The 23,806-nt window shown below is 38.9% G+C and overlaps 1 protein-coding gene and 1 long non-coding RNA gene across 2 annotated transcripts; both read left to right on the top strand.

The window, feature by feature from the left end:
• Window positions 1–15,200: 15,200 nt before the first annotated feature.
• LOC100891601 lies at window positions 15,201–21,531 on the top strand. The gene is made up of 2 exons (XM_030991236.1): window positions 15,201–15,325; window positions 16,130–21,531. The coding sequence occupies exon 2, from the start codon at window positions 16,288–16,290 to the stop codon at window positions 21,529–21,531; it is 5,244 nt and encodes a 1,747-aa protein (XP_030847096.1). The 5' UTR covers window positions 15,201–15,325; window positions 16,130–16,287.
• A 288-nt stretch (window positions 21,532–21,819) lies between these two features.
• On the top strand, window positions 21,820–22,784 carry LOC115926823. Its single transcript, XR_004065284.1, has 2 exons — window positions 21,820–21,920; window positions 22,729–22,784. It is a non-coding gene; the product is annotated as an uncharacterized LOC115926823 (long non-coding RNA).
• Window positions 22,785–23,806: the final 1,022 nt, after the last annotated feature.

The following is a 23,806-nucleotide window of genomic DNA, read 5'->3' as shown; positions in this document are numbered from 1 at the left end:
CCAGATGCTAAAGGAAGCCACGAAGATTCGAAGACATTGAAAACACAATCGACTGATGACAATTTCAATAGCCATGTGCGGAAAAGATTAAATTGATAATCCGAAGATGATGTTGGTAGGCAAAAGGCAGTGGTGTAATAAAATATCATAGACATAATGAAACTTTTTTCTTCTTCTTCTTCTTCTTTTTTCTTCTTCTCCTGTTCCTCCTCCTTCTTCTTCTTCTTCTTCTTCCTCTTCTTCTTCTTCTTCTTCTTCTTCTTCTTCTTCTTCTTCTTCTTCTTCTTCTTTTCTTCTTCTTCATCATCTTCTCCTCCTTGTTCTTGTTCTCCCTTTTCTTCTTCTTTTCCCTCTTCTTCTCCTTTTTCTTTTCCTTCTTCTTCTCCTTCTTCTTCTTCTTTTTTCTCCTTCTCCTTACCCTTCTCTTTCTTCTTCTTTTTCTTCTTTATCATCTTCTTTGTCTTCTCCTTCTTCTTCTCCTCCTCCTACTCCTTCCTTGTCTGAGCTTCAAAACAGGGCGAGGCTCCGAGGGGGGGGGGGGGAGGGTGTGTATTCAGAGAAGCATCACTTTAGAATATGGAGCCTTTACACTAATATAGCATTAACTAAACAGGTAATTACCCATCCTTCGTTATTTTGCATGATGTTTCTGCATGATGTTTCTGCATGGTAGCTCTGATTTTTTTCTTTTAAAAATAAATTATCTGGCACAGAGTCATCCAGGGCACGGACGTTATACATCCTTCTGGATAAAGGGCACCTGTACTTTTGTTTTCCTACCACCTGATACTCTGCCAGTAGTTAACCTCACAGTCATTGCCAACGTACACTCTGTTATAATACGTCTTCCTATAATTTTTTTTTTGTTTACATCAAACAAACACAAATAGAACGCAACTGAAAATCTTGCGTAAAATTTTGCTGAAAGTGCTGAATCTATTTATTCTATAAATTCTTCATCATTGGGAAAGCACCCATTAAAATCCAGGAATAAAAGAACAATTCAGCATTTCCTCTTCATTTCACGGACACAATTGAATTCGTAGGTTTGTAAATAAATGATCTATTTGTTGTTTTTGCTCAGGACAAATGGCATTGTATTTAAATCAAAACAAAAATAAAAGTAAAAGTCACGTGTGACATATAGACAAATGATTCAGTTCCCAGCCTTGCATATAAACAAAATCAGTCGTTGAGTTTAAAGTTTGACTATGAATGTACTTCAGAGAGCTGACTGTGTATTTTATCAAAGATTGTTGGAAACCTGCCCAAAGGGTTTATCCAAGGTTTACCTGACCAGCAGCATAACCTAATAGAATAGGGCGTTTGGGTGAAGGGAGTGAGAGGGGGTGACTGGGGGGCACGTATTCCCGGAAAAAAAAGTTGCACATTAATACATGAAGTACACAAAAGAAAATAGGTTCCTTCATGAGTCTAAGCTTCCCCATTCCAGGCAAACATTTTGGAGCACAAAAGCACATGTAAAAGGTGACCAGCTTATATGATTTTGTCTTCTTCTTGCCAGAGGTTTTCTGACGTGCCCCCCCCACCTCGGTCATGATAATCCTGGATCCCCGCCACCAATCAAACTTTCTCCTAATTATCATGTCTTTGTCATTTGACCTTCAACCTCGACGTGATCTTACCACCAAAAAGTACAGGTGAACCTAGCAACATTTTTGAGGTTTTGAATAAAACATTACGCGAATTTGGGTATCCGGTCTCACGTTATAATTACAACGATTTTAGTTGTCATAGGAAACTGAATAATCAAATTGCATCACAAGCGATACTGTTATCTAAATATGGTAAAGGTGAATTGCAGTCAATTAATTGACTGGATTCATAGCTTTTGAAAATTCAAAAATTGAGATGAAATAGTTGAAATCCTGAAGAAGTCCAAAAGTTTGCGTCCAGTTTTTGAGAATCCGAAAATGAATGGGCTGGGAATTTTTGAAATACATTTTGAGTACGGCAAATACCCAGAGAAAGTCATAGATCTAGATCCAGAGAAAACAGTCTACACGTACATTGAAAATGAAATGATTCTTGATTCGTCATCATCATCATCATCATCATCACCACCAACACAACCATCATCATCATCATTGTTAGGGCTCAATATAAATAAGAATGATAAACTTATTTGAGACGACAAGAGAAATTTCAAAAATGATTGATGAAAAGAATTACATTTCAGTGATATCGCTTTATATAATGTATTTAAAAAAAAAAATCACTAAATATTACAATAATATCAACAAAGCTTTTACTGTGTGTCATTCATGCATGTAGCCTCATAGACCTACGAAGAAGCAAATAAAATGAACGAAATTACATAAATATCACTCAATTTATAGACTTCAAGGTTCCTATGATCGGTGAATGTGTTTACATTTTATGAATTATGCTTTGTGAATGAAATTTATGGAGTCTATATACAACAGTGGCGGGGTCAACATAATTATCTAGTTATAATAACATATAAATTGAGTAAACTCATTTTGATTTCACGATGCAGATTTATGCGTTCAGTGCATACAGTATTAAAGTTCATATAGATGACACTAAATTAATAGTCGACGTTGCCAGCGTGTGTAAAACCATAACCTTAAAACGTGTCCATGAAATAAAAAGTACAAGTCAACCCTACAGACAAATGATTACGTTATCATGGTTCATCATTTATGTCCAGGGTTCGTCGATCTTTGGGTAACCAAAAGTTCACATCCAGTGTTTTTCTAAAAAAATATTTAAACAAAAAGCAAATCCCCCTATTCTAAATAAGGAAACATGGAGATACCTGATTTAGACATTATTTTATACAAAAAATATCAAGAACGCTACACTGTACAAAAATGTTGGGTAAAAACAATGTGCGTCTGACCAGCTTTCAGGCAATTACTGGCCAAACTTTCGCGATTTTAGAACATTTTTTTGTGAAAGATAATCTTGGTTGACCAAAGTTTGGCACAACTTCCCCTATTGATTGTTAAATAGAGAGAGAGAGAGAGAGAGAGAGAGAGTGGGAGAGAGTGTGTGTGGGAGAGAGAGGGAGAGAGAGAGAGAGAGAGAGAGACAGACAGACGGACAGAGAGACATAAAGAGAGAGAGAGAGAGAGAGTGGGAGAGAGAGGGGAGAGACAGACAGACAGACATAGAGAGAGAGAGAGAGGTGAGAGAGAAAGAGAGAGACGGAGAGACGGAGAGAGGGAGAGAGGGAGAGAGAGACAGACAGACGGACAGAGAGAAAGAGAGAGAGACAGAGAGGGATAGAAAGGGGAGCGAAAAATAAAGTGGAAGGGAAAAAATGTCGTGTCGAAAATTAAGAGATAGAACCTTCGTCCATATCCTCCCCTACTCTATCGCCTTGTTCCCTCGCATGCCAATTCTGCTATTTCACTGCCCCCCCCATAATTCTCGTAACCCTCTTTAATGGTTTGACCCACGCTATATGCCACTCTGTATGTCTGTATAATTATTATGTACTCGGTGCAACGCAGGCACGTAGCCACGGGGGGGGGGGGGCACGTGCCCCCCACAAAATTTCCAAGATCGGTTGAACTTTTTTAGACCCCGAGGTAAAAAAAGGGGTCTAAAAAAAGTTCAACCGATCGATAAAATGATCTGGATACGTGCCTGGTGCAACGCCCCCTATTTTGATGTCTATACCTTCTCTACTGCCCATCCGCCCCTTTAAAAACGAAACAGACTTTCCCCTCCCATTTCCCTGGAATATGTATTATGTATATGATGATCATTCCAGATTACACCGGCGAAAAATATTTTCTTCACGAAATGACCTTTTGGTTGAAATGAATGAATTTGACACTTGGTATATCCCTAACAAAGATATTTGAAGCGTATGAAATCTCCCGTGATAGGTTGAAATATTAATTAAGTTTTGTGGGTATCAATTTAGAAAAGAAGGATAAATGATTGGAACATGAATGGCTCTCGTTTTTATTTCAGGATGTCTTTCATTTTACCTTTAAAAAAAAAAATGAAATAGAGGTGTCAGCCCCATACCTTGTGATCTGCACTCTGTGACTTATTTACTGTAGACCACAACACCTCCACATGATGTAGGCAATGTCGAAGGTAAACAAGAAGATAAAATGATGACCACAAAACGAAAAATAAAGAAAACTCACAAAATTATTTTTTCCAAACAATAATTAATCAAAGAAAGCAATGTGAAACTAATCATTGAAAAAACAATTCAGAATCAATTATTTATTTCTCTCGAATTGCAATTCCTTTACCTAAACTCTAATAATATTTGAGATAAACCATCAAAATAACTTGGCCTCAAAATTAATTTGCACGTCAATGTTTAGATCACTGCTGACCTATACGATTCAAGTTTCCTTTCGATGTACAAGACCTGTTCAATAATATTCATGAACATACACGTTTTAACAGTAGGCCTAAATCAAATTGCTTGTTTTGATCAGGAAAGGTGACAACAAACCACAAAATAGTACATTCCGACATCAAAATAAATATATTCCAAAATAGTCGTCTGGTGGACTTGTGGTGACTCCAAATACCGACCATTTCAAGGTTTTGATAACTTGCAGCTTGTGCACTTTTAGGCAAACCCATACATACTTTTCACAGTTCAGTTCATAAAACGAAGTTATACAAACGCATTACATTGAATAATCCAAACAATGAACATATTAAAATTCAAATAGGCCTACATCATATTGAAGAGACAATCTTATTAATATGTGAATAGGGAAAGTTCGCGAACTTTTAGGCAAATCCATGCTATTTTTATTATTTCAATCAATTTCAAACACACGGGACATACAAACTCATTAATTGAATGAACACAAAAACATTTTTACATGTAAAATTACCTTGAATAGTGAGAACCGTATTATGATAATCGGGACAGCAGGGTAAAAGTCTAATATAAAAAGCTATCCCGAAAAGAAAATTGCGGCTAATAAAATGTGGTAGGGTCCATGCATAAACCTAATTTACTTTATAATTCTATCTCAACCCTAACTATACTAGTGTAGTCATACACCCCCAGCATACAGGGAATACTAATGTTGTCCCAAAGGACCCAAACCAATATGTTGACTGAATAACTTGTTAGTATGTTTCATCATGTTTAAAAATTGAACATTTTCTGTTACATCCGTGTATCCGGTTTTTTCTCTCTTACAAAGTGTTGATGCAGTGTGTATATTGTAGAACTTTCAAACGCCTCCCCATTTCGATATCACAAGTAAAAAGTCAACTCCTGTGCACTTTACAAGAGCAGTACAACCAATAATAACATTAGCCTTCACAACTATCAGCAAATGATATGGGGAGATAGGTTAATAGATCTGAATTGCCACGGGAAAGGGAAAGGACACTTTCTTGGAACTTAATTACAACGGTTTATTATTTCATTCATATTTATCACGAATAAAAAGTGGCATTTCTATGACATGACGCGCATTTCTCCCAGCTCCACAGTACGGCCAATAATAGTAGTAGCCTTCACACAGTAAAGATGAAAGGATATATAGGTTAGATAGGTTATAGATGATTGAAATTGCCAGGGGAAGGGGCAGGGGGCAATTTCTCGGAACTGAAAGTACACAAACCGTCTTTCCTCGAACGAACCTGGATATGAACACAACAAAGCTTCACACGCGTCATGACAATAGCACATCGACCTCCTCCGCGGCAAAAAGGCCTGTTTGTTGACTCACCTCTTGTCAATAGTCCCGTTTACTTTATATTTAAATAGTACTCATACATTTCAAACAAAGGTTGTTTTTGACAACCTGAAGGCTTGCCCATGGCATGCCCAAGACATAGCAAGAAATAAGGAATGCAGAATGGATTCCAAGTATTGCAGTTCTTTCATTAATAAAAGGTTAATGGAATACCTCGTCACTAGGTCCCCAGGAAAGAAACAGCCATTAATTTGAATGTTATATTAAACCAGTTTTCTGAATCAATGGGTAAATCATTTTAATCGAAATTCAATGACGTAATGATTTATCTATCTCCTCAACCAGTCATGTAATTATTTCATCATCTGTTTTATTCATTGAACTATCCCTTCAACTAACGATTTATAATTTACTCAATCTCTTATTCACCTAACCAACCAATAAACATCAGCTATTTCATTATTCAATTAATGATCCATTTATTCGTTCATCTAATCATACATTTATTCAATTATTCATTAGTTAGTCAATCAATCAATCAATCGATCCATCAGTCATTAATTAGACCTGTTTACTAATGTATTTTCGATTTTTGCATGTTTCTCTCTCAAACCCTTGGTTCCTAAGTACTTGATAGCACCTGCCATGAACAAAGGCATCTTTCTGGATGGAATTCACTTTGCACACATTATTTGTTGCTACATCAGACATGCCTCTGGCAAGTTTTTCAGTCGTCAAAACAAACAATAGTTCAAAAAGCATACCGGTACTTAAATTTAGTGCACAGGTCTATTCAATCAACAAATCAATCCTTCATCCACTTCATCAATCATTCAAACATTCATCCATTGAATCTATTACTCAATCAATCAATAATAAATTAATAATTGAATAAGTCATTCATTCAATCAATCTCTCATGTTATCAATCAATCAATCAATCAAATATCATTAACAAACTAATCATTCATGTCATCAATCATTCAATTGATCTATCAACCCAAACCAACCAATCAATCAATCAAGCAATCAACCAATCAATTCCTTGCTCATTTATTCAATCAATCAATTTTGATTGCTCATTTATTCAACCAATCATTATCACTCATCCCTACAACCGAATAACCATTCAATTATTCAAACATTCATTCATTAAATCTATCACTCAATCAATCAATCAATGATGCAATTAATAATTAAATCAGTCATTCAATCAATCAATCTCTCGTGTTATCAACCAATCAATAAAATATCATTAACAAACCAATCATTTATGTCATCAATCATTTAATTGATCTATCAAACCAAACCAACCAATCAATCAAGCAATCAACTAATCAGTTATTGTTCATTTATTCAACAAATCTTTACTCATTCCGTCCAACCAACCAACGAGTCCATGTTTTAATCGCCCCTCGATTCCATAACTTATTTAGTCAGCTACAATTCAAACAAATAGTCAAAACAAATCACTTTCCTTTGTACAAAACAAATTTATTTGCAAAAGCTGGTCACTTTGTGCCAAAGCATACTTTTACAATGAACTTGAATAACATAATTACAATTTTTTTCATTTCGCTCACAAATGGATATGAAAGTAGTCATTACACCATTATAATTTTGGTTTGAAGGCTATAGTATAGTCCTACACATTGGATGACATGATACATGTACATCAGGATTTGAATGAAGGCCATGAGTCAATTAGGTGAAGATCATACAACCGCATAATTTCTGAATGATTGAGCACTTTTTTAACAGTTATCCTCATTTTTTTTGTCAAGCAAACAGTAAATATAGCAACAAAATCATGACCAAGAAGAGAAAACTCTTATTTGGCTGGTTCAGACCAGGGAAGAGAATTAGGGAAACGTTCCAGGCATTTTTTAAAAGACAGTTTCAAAGTATATCATAAAATTTTGGAGTGTGAAGAAAACCATTCTGAAATATTGTACACAAAAAAGGTCGTCAGTCTTTAAATTTATCAATGATTTTCAGAATATAAAAACACAAGCATGATGACAACACACATAATGATTGCCTGACATAGCATCGACAGTAACACTCATGAATAAATAGTGGACATTTTTTAAATCATAGGATTTGTGCTGACATCATGAACATGTGACTTATAATTTGATATTTGATATTTTGAAAACAAGGGCATTTGGAGAGCCATCCTTTTCAGCAAACTTTGTTCCTATGACACTCTCCCACATCAACATAAATAGAATGATAAACCTCCATATGGTCTAATAATCATTTAATTATAAATGATAATAATCCTCGATCAACCTCGAACGATCGAGTCAATGATAATCATCATCAAAAAAATGATAAGCCTCAACGATTATATTTCATTTTTCCCAGAACTCAACCTTCTCCTCAATTCTCATTTTTGTTTAAATTCTAAAACTATATTCAACCTGTTTACTATTGGCAGGTTGGGAGGGGCAAGGGACACACCTAGTCTTTTGTGCCCTTTTGAATGCAAAGTGGCATACCTATATTAGGCAAGTTCGAGAATGTGCCCCCTCATTTGTTTTTGCTTGTCCAAGAATTGTGTGGTGAAAAGATACAGAAAACTCCTGATAACCCTTTCTCATACCTTTACTTGTACAAAGATACCAAAAATATTAATGACTTTCCTTTTTTGCTTGTTAGCATATTTCAAGAATATTATGGCACATCTTTTTACAAAGCACACAATCCTCACCTGCTGTTAACTACTACATTGTCTCATAACTTCAGGAACCAACTGGTTCCTGAAGGCAATCCTGGTAAGTTTTGTCAAGCCATCTTTGTAACCACATCCCCCCCCCCCCAGAACAGAATAGAGCCTTTCATATAACCACTGAAGCACAACACTGAACAGGTGTAAGAAAATAAACCATGACAATCTATTTGTGAGCTAAATTGAAATCTATTCATCATCTTCGTCATCATCAGCCTCAGCCCCATCATCCTCTTCCTCAACCGGTGATGATGGGTCCTCCTCAACCGGCGATGATGCATTCTCTTCTTTATCAGATCCTCCATCATCAGATTTCTAGAAGTGAGAAGAGAGAAAGAGAACAAAAATAGGAGTCAAACTACAAGACCAATGTACCGGTAATAATGTATTGTAGAGTAGTTCCATTATTTTTTTGTTTGTGAATAATTTTTTTTGCTTTTTTTAACACAAAAAATAAATTTCATGTACATGTACCAATTTTGCATGAAAGCTAAAACTGGCTAACCCTCAGACCAAAAAAAAGAAGATGTTGTATTGCCCTTTTAATAGGTGCCAAAACATTGGTCGGTCGGTCGGAAATCTTTTTTTCCCCCTCCCTCTTTGGGCTGATATTTCTCAGTTTTTAATGCTTTAATACATATTTTATTTTTTCATTCAACCTTTTTTCTTTTTAAACATAAAAAGAAACGACTGTAGATTTCAAGATGTTTGGGCGTTTGCAAAGGGTAATACAACATCTTTTTTTAAAGGCCTCATTGTAAGATTATAGATAAATACGCATTTGAGGTGTATTTTGTAAGATTTCAAAACGAATTTAGAATCTATTATGTATAACAACTAACTGCTTGTTGAATTCTTTTGATAAAATATTGTCCCGTGCAATGTCTTCTGATAAGTTTTATCCAACAACACAAAGAGTAATTCCCCCAAATTGTAAACAAAACATGACACATTTTCAACATTTTCTTCAGTGAAAGCACCATTTCATCACCACAATCTTTCTCCTCATTATCATTAGCATCACCATCATCATCATCATCATCATCATCATCATCATCATCATCATCATCATCACCATTACCACCACCACCACCACCACCACCACCACCACCACCACCACCACCACCACCACCACCACCACCATCATCATCATCATCATCATCATCATCATCATCATCATCATCATCATCATCATCATCATCATCATCATCATCACAATCATCATCATCATCATCATACTCATCCTCATAATCCTCCTCCTCATCATCATCACCATCAGCCAAGCAACGTAATCCTCATCTGATTAGCCTAGCATTCCCTATTCATCACTCATTGGTAATAACTCATTAGAACCAATACCAGGACTTTCCCTAAAAAATACACACACACTTCAAGAAATATGTTTTGAGTATTCTCAACTGAAAGATTCGCTCTGCGACCTTGCTCGAAAGTGGACCGAAAAAACAGGTCGACAACCAGCTACTTGTCAACTCCAACATTTTCTATTTCCCTCAATGGTTTTATTCGCCACACATCCTGGTGGGTTTTCAACCACAGACGTGTCGCCAAGACTTGAAAGACCTGCGAAGGTGATCAAGATGTGACATTGCCAGGAAACGGTGGTCGATCGTCTAGTTCTGGTTTAATCTAACCTGTATCAATTGTTATTGTGTGGTGGAGATCTGACAACCACTTGTCTTTTATTAACAGGAACATTCCTAATAAGTGGGGGAATTTGACTTTAGTTGAAATAACTTTCAACATTTCAAGGTGAAATAGCAGTGGCTTAACCCACAGCAGTACAGAGTTTCTAAAGCTATACATGAATCAAATTGGCAACAATTATCTTCATTCTTCACCGTTTCACAATTTAAAAAAAATGTGTATACCCGTACATGTATTAAAAAATACAGTGCGAATGAACAGTTAAACCAATTAACAAGAAATTGTCAATTTGCACACACTAATCGTGATTATGACTTTTAATCTGCTTTGCCAATTTAGAGACTTCAAATCTTCAATGATTATTACGTTCAGGTATGAGAGAAGAAAAAAGAAAGAATCAAAGATGACTTTAATGGGTTAATGTCATGTGATTCTCATGTTTTGCTTTAATAAAATATACAAAGAAAAAAAAAAGTTAATGTCATGTTAAGATCAGATGTACAGGTTTCATTTGGTGTAAGTTATGATTTTGAAGCAAACAAGAAATAGAAAATAATTCACCGTCCTTTGAGTACTTGAGATTGCCTCTGAGCAGGATTTACGCACAATTTCTTAATCAGATAAAGAACAGAGCTAATGAGGGTTGCCAATAGAAAAGAATGAATCATATGGACTAGACCTTCTCGTGAACTACTTCCATACTTTTGCCTATCACTGGCTGAATTCAGCAGAATGGATTCCTGAAATAACAGCCATGATGTTTTTCTGCTCTATTTCCCCCTTTCCTTTAAATTTTATAAAACAATCCCTGTTTGTATGATTAATGTATAGACTTTAACACACATTAAAGGTACTATGTCCCATTTGCAGGCCAAAAAAATGAAAAAGTTAAATTCCAACTGCATTTGAAAGATAATACTAATTTAGAACTTCCCTAAAACAGGTGGGGCTCGAAAATGTCTTCCAGTGGGAAAATAACGACTATTAGTTGTCAAATCGACTTTAGGGCTATAGAGCCCAAAAGCAATAGTCTTGATTTTCAGACAATTGTACTGAATGGTCATACGTTTTATGCTGCGCAAAGATTCAATCAGTTTAATCTTGGCCATCACAAGAAGTGGGTTATTGATGTAGACAAATGCTCATGTACCCTTTACAACTCTTTTCATGTATGTTATTACCAAAGAAGAAAAAAAGCCAGTCAGTCACTCAATAGTGTCTGACAGTGAAGTCTAGCAAGTAAACGGGTTTCCTTGCATAATTTGAATATGAGGACACTGCTAACGTTTAAATTTCACAGATAGGACATACATGACATATTCATAATTCCTGCAAAGTTCTACAGAATTTGAGGTTGGCTGCAAAAGGGACATAGTACCTTTAATGGAAGGAAATTCAATTTTCTGCAAAGACCTGCTCAAAAGATCTTTTATTTCATTCTATCACTTTCCCAATCCCAGTCACACCCGACCCACCTATCGATTAGAAGCCTGCATATGTGGTCTGATGTTGGAGTAGAAGTGCAAATGCATTCTGGGTAGAGGGAAGCTATGAAGTGATATTTGACTCTTTGAAAGAAGATCAACCTGACATATTTCTGAAATACTTGAAAGATATAATAATAATAATAATAATAATAATAATATTCCGCTTTTATATAGAACTTACTGCAAATGTCTTTAATACCAGTAAGCGCTTTACAGATATATAGTATATAATTACTGGCCGTCCTCCCCTTATAAAAAAGAACCATGGTAACCATGGTAACCATGTTTTTTTTGGACAAAGAAAACATGGTTACCATGGTTCTTTGATCCAACACATGCTACCATCTCTGGTCAAGACAATTCTCTGGATAAAGACATGGATATATACAAACCAAAGAGTCTCTTTGTACAAACAACACAATTTTAGGGTAGGGTTATGGTTAGGGTTACAAGTGGGTTGTAAGTTGGGTGCAGGAATTAGGGTTAGCTTCATGACCACCGTAAAGTACATGGCGTTTGTTCAAGAGTTGAAGGACTTTGTTTCATGGAAGATATCGACTGAGGATCGAGCAACTGTTGCAAGAGCATGTGCCGTAGAGCACATCCTCCCGGCACGAACCTACTGTGAACAGATATCCAACAGGCCACGGTTCCCTGAAAGGACATTCACCTTTCGAATACTGCAAACTTTGCAAAGTACTTGGCACAAGGGTTAAAGCCTGGTCACACCTCACCTATAGCGTACCGAAGCCGTGACATCATAACATTTTTTTTAAAGGAATTTCTTAATTTTTTCTTAATTTTCCAAAAGAGCATCAAAAATAATGTCCAAACGTCAAAAACCAATTGAATATGTTAAGTATTGGCTGAGATATGACCATCTGAATAAATAGATTTCCTATCGGAACTTAGTGTTATATTGCCCTGGCTCGTAATGTTATGAACCAGAGCAATATAACACTGAGTTCCTATAGGAAATCTATTTATTCAGATGATCATATCTCAGCCAATACTTAACATATTCAATTGGTTTTCGACATTTGGACATTACTTTTGATGCTCTTTTGGAAAATGAAGACAAAATGAAGAAATTCCTAAAAAAAAAAGGAGAAAATTCCAAAAATAGATTTTTGATGGCGTCACACTTGACCACTCTATAGAGAGACGACTATAATGATAAATCGTTGCCAAATCACTCCCCTGGTGTTTAAAGGTACTATGTCCCATTTGCAGGCCAAAAAAAATGAGAAAGTTAAATTCCAACTGCATTTGAAAGATAATACTTATTTAGAACTTCCGCAAAAAAGGTGGGGCTTGAAAATGTCTTCAAGTGGGAAAATAATGACTATTAGTTGTCAACTCGACTTTAGGGCTATAGAGCCCAAAAGTAATAGTCTTGATTTTCAGACAATTGTACCGAATGGTCATACGCTCTATGCTGCGCAAAGATTCAATCAGTTTAATCTTGACCATCACAAGAAGTGGGTTATTGATGTAGACAAATGCTCATGTACCCTTTACAACTCTTTTCATGTATGTTATTACCAAAGAAGAAAAAAAGCCTGTCAGTCACTCAATAGTGTCTGACAGTGAAGTCTAGCAAGTAAACGGGTTTCCTTGCATAATTTGAATATGAGGACACTGCTAGCGTTTAAATTTCACAGATAGGACATACATGACATATTCATAATTCCTGCATAATTTCTACAGAATTCGAGGTTGGCTGCAAAAGGGACATAGTACCTTTAAGTGAAAGAAAATGAATTGGAAATCGTTGTTGCAAGTCAGATTAATTTTAATGAGCCTCCCTAAACGATTCTATATATGTACCGGTAGTCTTATTGGGTATGCTCAGCAACCATTTTTTTATAGGACTAACCTTAAAGGCATCGTTTAACAATTTTAAATCTGAGACGCATGGCCCTACGTGTTATCAGTGTCTGTGATATGGTGTAACATTGAAGTCCTAACAAATTTGCACTTCAAACTGATCATGAAGTTCCTCAAAAAGTAAAAATCTTTGAGTGACCGGTTTTACCATACTTATTTTCCCCAATAGACTGTAGTGTTATAAAAGTGAAAAATGAAATTTTGATTTCCAATCATAAATATCTTGATAATCAGACAGGTGATCGGCTTGTAAAAGTCATGGGATTCCTGACTGACCAAAAGGTTTAAAATTATCATTGCAGCTGCATGAGCTAAATCCTGGATTTTGATTCAGAATATGAGGCAATGTTACCAAGTCACTTTAATGATAGATAATATCTGAGCCCATAACTTTTTCGCTTCAGGGACCCTGTTCAATGCGATGTCAGTTGCAAAAGAAGGGACAGAGGCAGAGTCCATGGTGTTTGACCAGTGATGGGTTCGATTGACAGAACCAACGACTTGATCATTGCAAAATATCACTAAGGTGGGACCATTGTATCGTTATCCCTATCTGTACGATAAAATTTAGTATTATAAATGAGGTCTAGCCAGGCTTCTTAGTTCAGGTGCTTTGAGCTTTAACCTTTGCTTTTCCTGAATGATGAATGAGTCGATGAATCAGTGCATGTCTGTTTTATTTTAGTTCAGTAAAACTGATTGTATGTCATTGGATTTTCTCAACAGGTGACAAGAAGTTCAACAGCATACCGGTAACTTTAAGGACCCCCTTCCCTGATCCCCCCCCCCCCCACTGCTTGTAGTTTTAAGCATTCCCCATAATATCACTTGCGGTTTAAAATGATGAGGAAAGTATCAGTTTAAAGCCTGGTCGTATGAACCTAGCAATTGTAAGGTACACTAAGGACTAAGTGCCCCCTGCTTCATGACCTGACAATTGCTGCAATCTTTATTTGGTGAAAATATAGGGGTTAGGGTTTAGGCTAGGTTTGGGGATGCTTTTTGGTTTAGGCTAGGTAAAGGGTTGGGTTTAGGGTTGGTGCAGTACTTGGTCCAGGCAAGTACAATCTATAACATGAGGCCTGTCTTCATCAGCTCAAGGTTGCCAAATATATCCCGCTATTTGAACTATCCTGATCGCAAATTATCCAGTCAATTTGCGTCTTCATCAGCCTTAAGTTGCAATTAGCTGGATATTTGGTCGAGATAATCATCCCAAGATATCTTGGGCTAGTTTGCAAAATATCCCCCTATTTGGCCAAATATCTCGCTAATTGTCTGGTGCATCTTCACCAACCCGAAGATTCTCACCATGCGCAAACGCTGAGCAAAATATCTGAAGCTAATTTCTCGAGCTCGAGTTTCAAGTTTCAAGGTCAAGTCTCGAGCTGATGAGGACACGATCTGTAACTTCAGGATTATTTCCCAAATCAGAAATAGCAGGGCAATCTCGAGCTGATGTAAACAGACCTATTGTCCCTGGCCCAGGGTTGAAGTCAGGGATCCAATTCTGAGTTGAGCTTATAGGAATCTAAATTTGAAATGTTGTGCTTGTGACAACACCCCTAACACACCAACCTGCTGGTCAGTGAACTGGGCTTTATAGCCAGCTGATTTTGAGGATGACCGACAATCAATTATGCGATGAGCTTCAAAGGAATTAACAGTACACCTTTGCTAATCTCTGTGTCAAGGCATGACATTATTTTTCCCCGTATTTGTTACGCGGCAGAATAATTACCCTTTTTACCTGAATTGAGACTATCAGCACTTTCGCTACAGCGCAAAACAAGACCGTACGAAGGTTCATCAACCATGTTGGTTGATCCTAGTTTTTCCTTCATTTATAATCAAAAACTGAAGGTATGTTTAATTCCGTGCTATTATTCTTATGAGTGTATGTTATGCGAGGATTGTACGTGTATCTTTAATGTTTTTGAGGTTTGTAGGACAAATTTGGGCCTCTTTTGAAGTTTGGATAGTGGTAAAAGTCCGTATTGGTTTTGACTGTGCTTACGGTACTTGTGAAAGTGATTGATAATTTGTAAAATAATTCTTGGTTATATACTTCAAGGAAGTGTAAGAGATGCTGAAATATCTCATGATAGTTTATAAGTTATCTGGAGACGTTCATTATTGTTTTGGTGTCATATTTCATAAATTCGGGATGACACGTGAGACCTATTTTTCTTACGCTATTTTAGGACTTCAGTGAATTGTAATACACGTACAGATTATATAGCGGAGGGATATTTTTAGACGCCAGGTTTAGTGATCCGCCTTACGGTTAGTCTTGTTTATGTCGCCCTAGGTAATATCGAGTTATTCGTTTAATACTTGAAAAGGGGATTTTTGTAATGTGATTTATAGTATGCTAAATGGAGTTTTTATGTAATTCAGAAACGAGACAAAACAACACATTTTATTTTGCTTAAAGAAGACACTTTTTATTAGAGTAAAGAAGTGAAATGAATAGTTATTTGTTAAGAGTTCGAATGTGGATCTTTACTTCTAGTTGCTTTACACTATAGTCTTAAACTTAAATACACCCTTGAAGGTCATGTATTTACTCAAGTTTGCTTACAAAGAATGTAATCTAAGGAAAAAGGAACAATTTGGGTATTTTGAATCAATAGTCATTCTTTGTTTATTTTTGTTTCTTTACAGGATTCACACGATTGTTGAATGTGCTTTACAGCGCCACAACTATTAAAGGGAAGCTAATTCAAGTCACGCCTCCTGTGTGGTTATTATAACAACGTGGAAGTTTAGACACGGTCTTATAACATTCTTCAACAATCTGGCTGTATAACTATCAACTGAAGATGACTGACATGAAGACTCTAAAGCTGGCGAGGAGAAATCTGAAGGGACAATTGACGAGGACATTAACATCCATTGTCAATCTCTCCGATGAATCTGCAGACCTTAGTCTTCTGAAGCAGTACATCAGCAAGGCTGAAGAACAGTTTGTAAAGGTGGAAGAGAAGCATGCAGAGCTTGTACAGTTCATAGAGAAAGACGAGGAATTTGAGGCTGAGGAAGTGTGGATGACCAACTGCGAGACAGACTTTGTCCAGAAGTTAACTGCTGGTAGGAGAGTTCTCAGCAAGCAGTTGTCGCCACCACCAGTACAGCAGACATCCGAGCAACAGCAGAACGTGACACTCCCAAGCTCTCCTCTCCGCACCTCCTTTCAGAATCAATCTGCAGGTGCCTGTGCCCCTAGGATGGCGAGACTGAAACTACCATCATTTAATGGTGACATCAAAGATTACCGGAGATACAAGGAAATGTTCCAACACTGCACAAGGGAATTGTCAGAAATTGAGTGTTTTTTCCAGTTAGCGGAGTCAATGGTGTCTCAAAGGGAGAGAAACTTGGTCAAAAGCTGTTCAAGCGTAGCAAGGGCATGGGAGATGCTGGATGAACGTTTTGATGACAAGGACCGAGTGGTGGACAGTTTGCTACAAGATTTGGATGGTCTCAAGCCATACGAGTATAAAGGAAAGGTGAATCTTCCAGCTATGGCGCGATTCATCCAGGTACTTCAGAACTTTGAATGCCAGGCGGAAACCATCGGCCTGGCTGGGGAGCTCAATAGCAGAATCATGCTTACCCAAATAAAACAGAAACTCCCAGAAGATCACAGAATGGACTACTACAAAAGTGTTCGGGATGAGAATGCTGACGACTCCATTTCAGGTTTAAGCAAGTGGTTGTTTCGGCAACAAATTCTCATGGAGAAGTCCAAAGCCACCATCGCAGATAGTATGGAACCAAAAAGAGTTTCTAAGTCCTTGACTGCAGCTGTGTCTTGGGACTCCAGAGAGGCTCCTTCATATGCTCGTGATATCCAGAAATGTGCGCTACACCCTAAGAACTCCTCTCATTACCTCAAGATCTGCAACAAGTTCAAAGCCCTAACACTCAAGGAGAAGTATGAAGTCATGAAAGCAAATGGTGTATGTTTCCGTTGTGGTCATAACAACTGTATTGCAGGGAAACCCCCTCATGACCGCAGCAAGTGCCAGTTCAGGGCACCATGCCGAGTCCAGACATGTGGTAGTGACGAGCACTTTCCTGCCATCTGTCCCAAAGCCCATGGTGATGCCAGAGATAAGGATCAGAGAAGTGGCTATGCTAACCAGGCAGACTCTGTGAGGCCCGCTCAGTCTAACAGCTCCATACAGACTTCTACAATCAACCATGTAGGGAAACTGCATGCTACCTTACCTACCGTGATGGGATATCTACGATGTGGCAGCAAACGACACCTAGTACGCATTCTGTTGGATGGAGGCAGTCAGGCCACACTCGTGAGAACAGGAATCTTTCCCAGAATGGAGGGTGATCTTTTCCAGGATCATGACCTTAGCCTTGTTGGCGGCAGTAATATCAAGCGGAAGCTGAGAGTCCTTGATTGTGAGATTGAGGATTTACAAAGGAGTTGGTCTTATCCGTTGACAGCTACTGAGATAGATAAGCCATGCGGGAATACACCTGTCATTTTCCCTGAGCATCTACAGTCCTATGACCACTTGACAGGTGTAGAGATAGATGTGGCCCCATCACCAGTCATTGACCTGCTGCTTGGAGTGGACAATACTCACCTTATGGTATGGGAACAGTACATCAGGGGAAGCAGACCAGATGAGCCAGTTGCGGTTAAATGTCCTCTAGGTTGGTTTGTTCAAGGAGGCCCAGCAGCTAATGCAGCACCACTCCTCAACTACGTCAGTGTGGCTGCTTCAGGATCCCTGGAAGAGTTCATTGGACTCGAGACAGCTGGTTTGGAGCCCAGGAAATGTAAATGCTTCTCTGATGACGAGAAAGGAACTGAATCCATGCAGAAGAGTGTTACTCAGCTACCAGATGGCTCTTATGAGGTTCGCTTACCTTGGAAGCGATCTCCGGAAGAACTACCAGACAACTATGACTATGCAGTTAAAAGGCAGAAGAGCCTGGAGAACCAGTTCCGAGACCGGCCTAATGAGTGGGAAGTCTATTGCCGGCAAATGAGAGACCAATTGGAAAGGGGTGTCTCCCGACAGGTTTCACAGGACGAGTTGCAACAAGACAGGAATGTAGGCAGAAGGATGTGGTTTCTTCCACACTTTGGGGTTGTTAAAGACTCAAAAACAACTCCAGTCCGGGTAGTTTACGATGGTAAGGCGAAGTTCCAAGGGCGTTCCCTGAATGACTGTCTCATCAAAGGAGAGAATGTTAACTCAAATCTTCTCGAGGTGGCCCTCCGGTTCCGTGAAAATGAAGTGGGCATGATCGCAGACATATCCAAGATGTTCCAGGCTATTAAGATTTCACCAGAGGATGCTCGGTTCCACAGGTTCGTTTTCAGAGAGAATCCAAACCATCCCATACAAGTCTTTGAGCTTACAACAGTCACTTTCGGGGATAAACCCTCTCCAACCGCAGCAATCATCACCCTCAGACATGTGGCTCGTGAGCATGCACCAGATGATGACAAGATACAGAAAGTGATCGTCGAGCAATTCTATATGGACGACCTGAACGAGTCAGTTAGTAATGCTGAGGAAGCTCTAGAGTTGAAGTCCAAGCTGACAGAGACATTGAAGAAAGGAAACTTCAACTTAAGGAAGTGGCAGTCTAATGTCAAGAAGGTCTGTGATGAGACAGAAAACACAGACACTGCTACTGTCCTAGGTACCAGCTGGGATCTATCTAAGGACACACTGAGAGTGAAGAAGGTCAAACCCCTCGAGGATACTACCCTCACCAAGCGGAAGATTCTTGCTCAAACGGCATCCTATTACGATGTTTTTGGAATGCTTTCCGGACTGTTGGTACGCCCCAAGATTCTTCTTCAAAGGTTGTGGCAGCTGGACCTTGACTGGGACTCCCCTCTTGACCAAGGCAGTGAGCTCTACTCCATGATGAGTAAGATCAACAGAGACCTTAATGAGATGGACGGCATTGAGATCCCAAGATGTCTGATACCAGAGCCTTATAGGGGAACGAGACCCCTACCCATAGTGTCCATGCATGGTGTCAGTGATGCTTCAGAGGACGCCATGGGATTTGCAGTGTGGCTGAGATGGTCACATGCTGACAGCCAAGAAGCTCATCTATCCTTCGTCTGTGCCAGATCTAGAGTGACACCTCTGAAACAGACAAGCATGCCTCGGAAGGAGCTACAAGCTCTTCTCCTTCTATCCAGACTGATGATCACCATCAGAGATGCTCTACGCTTCAGCATAGTCGGATGGAAGATGTGGACAGACAGCATGACAGCGATTAGTTGGCTTAGAGGGCAGTCTAAGACCTTCCGATCTTACGTCGCACATAGAGTCGGTGAGATCACATCTGAATTTGACCCCTACAGTGATATCGCCTACGTTCCCACGGATCAAAATGCTGTTGATCTCATTTCCAGAGGAGGCGTTGTTACAGACATGCAGGAGGTCATCAAGGGCCCAAAGTACTTGAGACTACCTCCTCATTCTTGGCCGAGGACACCAGAAAATGTTCCTGTCAAACCGGGAGATCCTGAACAGAAGAAGTTTCACTCCCGAAACACCAAGATCCTCTCAGTAACTGTGAATGCTGTGTCCAAGAATTCCCCGATTGTTGATGCTACCAAGTTCTCCAGCTGGTCAAAGCTACAGATGGTCACGGCGAGGGTGTTATCCCTCAAGGAGCTTCCCCGGAATCAATGGCTGAAGCAATTCCTCCGGCAGATCTCTGAATGGCCATCCCAAAGAATGATCAAAGAGGCAGAACTGTATTGGGTCAGACAAGCTCAGAAGGAGATAAACTTCCAAGATTCCAATATACAGAAGCTGGACCCATTCTTCGATGAGGACAGTGAAGTGTACCGTGTTGGTGGACGTCTAGGTAGAGCACCGCTGTCGTATGACATTCGCCATCCATATCTTCTTCCGAAGAAGAGTCATATCAGCTTCCTCCTGGTATGCGATAGACATCTACATGCCCTTCATGGTGGTCATTTGCGGACAGCAAATGAGGTTCGGAAGAAGTACTGGATAGTGGGGGACATGAACATTGCACGACGTGTTGTACGCTGTTGCATCACTTGCAGACGGCATAGAGGCAAACCGACGAACCAGAGGATGGCTGATTTACCAGAGTTTCGGGTCAGCCCATGTTCGCCACCCTTCAAGACTACCTTGGTGGACTACCTAGGCCCAGTAATGGTGAAGCTGAATCGTAATACCACGACCAAGGGATATGGTGCCTTATTCACATGTGCGGTTACCAGGGCTGTCCACCTGACAGTAGTCCAAGACCTATCAACTCAGGCATTCCTTCAAGCCTTAGAAAGGTTTGTCAGTATTAGAGGAGCACCAGCCATGATGGTTAGTGACAATGCTACTTGTTTCCGAGGGGCTGACAACACGATCAATGAGCTGAACCTTAAGCTGAACCAAACGCAGGTCCGGGAGCACTGTCAACGTTATAAGGTTGAGTGGAAGTTCGGACCACCGGGAGGACCCCATCACCAAGGGGCAGTAGAGCGCATGGTCCAAGAAGTAAAGAAAGCTATGAGGCACCTTGTGAAGGCTGACCGTCTTACCTTCGTAGAATGGGAGACTGTTTTCTGCAAGATTTCAGGGCTCATCAACAGCCGTCCCCTGACTGCGATGTCATCGTCGCCTCTCGATCATCCACCGCTGACTCCCAATCACTTTCTCATTGGGAGAGGAGATCTGAACTGCCCTGATATTCCTTGTGAGGACTACAAGGGAGATCTACGGAAACGCCGTGAACTGTGTAATACAATGGTGGAGGGTTTTTGGCGTAGATGGATGGAGTACACCCACAAGTTGGCACCACGTCAGAAGTGGCAACGATCTTCAGATAACGTGGAAGAGAACGATATCGTCCTCGTCATCGGTGATGACAGAAAACGCGGGTCGTGGAAGATGGCCGAGGTAGTCAGGACTCAGCCTGGACAGGATGGCCTTGTTAGAGTCGCCGAAGTGAAATACGCAGATGGGACGCGTGCCACCAGGCCGATCACAAAACTTGTATCCCTGATGAAGCGAGATGAACGTTCAGACATTTAAACAGCTTGAAGAAAAATTCAGACATTTAAAGGTTCAAGAACTGTTGATTACTGGACATTTGAACAGCTCGAAGAAAAATTGCTATTAATGGGCAATTTATAGAGGATAGTGATTTCGTTGTATTTCTCTTTGATCTTATAAGTGTTCCATTAAGTCTTTAAATCATGTTTTATTGTGTTTTTGTGACATTCCGTCACGCTTAGGGGGTCGGGATGTCAAGGCATGACATTATTTTTCCCCGTATTTGTTACGCGGCAGAATAATTACCCTTTTTACCTGAATTGAGACTATCAGCACTTTCGCTACAGCGCAAAACAAGACCGTACGAAGGTTCATCAACCATGTTGGTTGATCCTAGTTTTTCCTTCATTTATAATCAAAAACTGAAGGTATGTTTAATTCCGTGCTATTATTCTTATGAGTGTATGTTATGCGAGGATTGTACGTGTATCTTTAATGTTTTTGAGGTTTGTAGGACAAATTTGGGCCTCTTTTGAAGTTTGGATAGTGGTAAAAGTCCGTATTGGTTTTGACTGTGCTTACGGTACTTGTGAAAGTGATTGATAATTTGTAAAATAATTCTTGGTTATATACTTCAAGGAAGTGTAAGAGATGCTGAAATATCTCATGATAGTTTATAAGTTATCTGGAGACGTTCATTATTGTTTTGGTGTCATATTTCATAAATTCGGGATGACACGTGAGACCTATTTTTCTTACGCTATTTTAGGACTTCAGTGAATTGTAATACCTATACGTACAGATTATATAGCGGAGGGATATTTTTAGACGCCAGGTTTAGTGATCCGCCTTACGGTTAGTCTTGTTTATGTCGCCCTAGGTAATATCGAGTTATTCGTTTAATACTTGAAAAGGGGATTTTTGTAATGTGATTTATAGTATGCTAAATGGAGTTTTTATGTAATTCAGAAACGAGACAAAACAACACATTTTATTTTGCTTAAAGAAGACACTTTTTATTAGAGTAAAGAAGTGAAATGAATAGTTATTTGTTAAGAGTTCGAATGTGGATCTTTACTTCTAGTTGCTTTACACTATAGTCTTAAACTTAAATACACCCTTGAAGGTCATGTATTTACTCAAGTTTGCTTACAAAGAATGTAATCTAAGGAAAAAGGAACAATTTGGGTATTTTGAATCAATAGTCATTCTTTGTTTATTTTTGTTTCTTTACAGGATTCACACGATTGTTGAATGTGCTTTACAGCGCCACAACTATTAAAGGGAAGCTAATTCAAGTCACGCCTCCTGTGTGGTTATTATAACAACGTGGAAGTTTAGACACGGTCTTATAACACTCTGAATGACATCCTGTTTCAGTCAGGGTGACCCTGTACTCTGACTCAAGTCGTTTACTCATCAATAAATATACATGCAAATGATCTCCTACAAAGAATGGGCCTTTTGCCTTTGGTGATGTTGTTTAATTTTACCGGTACATGGTGCTAATTTCTGAAAAGCATTGCTTGTTTGCTTGCTTTTATGTAACAACATAATGTGCTGCAAAATGAATCAAAACACTGACATTTTGCCACTGGTGAAAGTCTCTTGCCATAAAACAGCCGTCTGTTTAATACCAAATTGTGAAAGTTTCTTAATTGGCAGGACATCAATTTACATTCGTATGTCTGTACATCTATAACAAAATAAAATTTAACAAATTATGAAAACTTGGGAAGGTGAACCAAGTTTCATGCCCCCTTCTTCAGGGCTCTTTCTATCAGGCTTATTATATTTTCAACAAGAAAAAAAAAATGATCTCAAGAATAAAAAACAGGCTGTATAGAGGGCTACAAGAGCTAATTCAATCAATCATGGACCACATTGTCCAAGTGCCTACCCCCCCCCCCCTTTCCCCAACCTTGCAATATTTTGAGCACTGCACTAAAGGGGATCTTAACACCTACCCTTTTAGGATATGGAAGTTTGATAAGTTTGAAATGTTCCGTCAAAGTACACACCCACACCGTACCTCTTGACAAAATATTTGGAAAAAGGGTGGAAAGAAATGCAGTTTTCACTTGAAGAGTCCTTACAACATAAAAGGTCATGACACAATACCGATGGTTTCCATGAGAACAGAGATCTATGACACAATTCCTATTGAATCGTCCGTAATCGCAACTCCTCCACGTGCTTTGAAGGAAATGAGAAGTTCAAATGATTAAACTTAAAGAGCTTCAATTGTTTTCTGTTATCAGCAGCTTGTGGGAAGTGCTCAAAACACAACTGTGGTTTCCATGCTTACATCCAT

Source organism: Strongylocentrotus purpuratus, unplaced genomic scaffold (genome assembly GCF_000002235.5).
Source record: "Strongylocentrotus purpuratus isolate Spur 01 unplaced genomic scaffold, Spur_5.0 spur5_scaffold_2, whole genome shotgun sequence".
Taxonomy (NCBI): domain Eukaryota; kingdom Metazoa; phylum Echinodermata; class Echinoidea; order Camarodonta; family Strongylocentrotidae; genus Strongylocentrotus; species Strongylocentrotus purpuratus.
Note: the sequence above shows the minus strand (reverse complement) of the source record. Positions and strands in the feature narration are given on the sequence as shown.

Coding starts and splice junctions, on each gene's coding strand:
- LOC100891601 (XM_030991236.1), top strand. CDS start 16,288: ATGACTGACATGAAGACTCTAAAGCTGGCGAGGAGAAATCTGAAGGGA.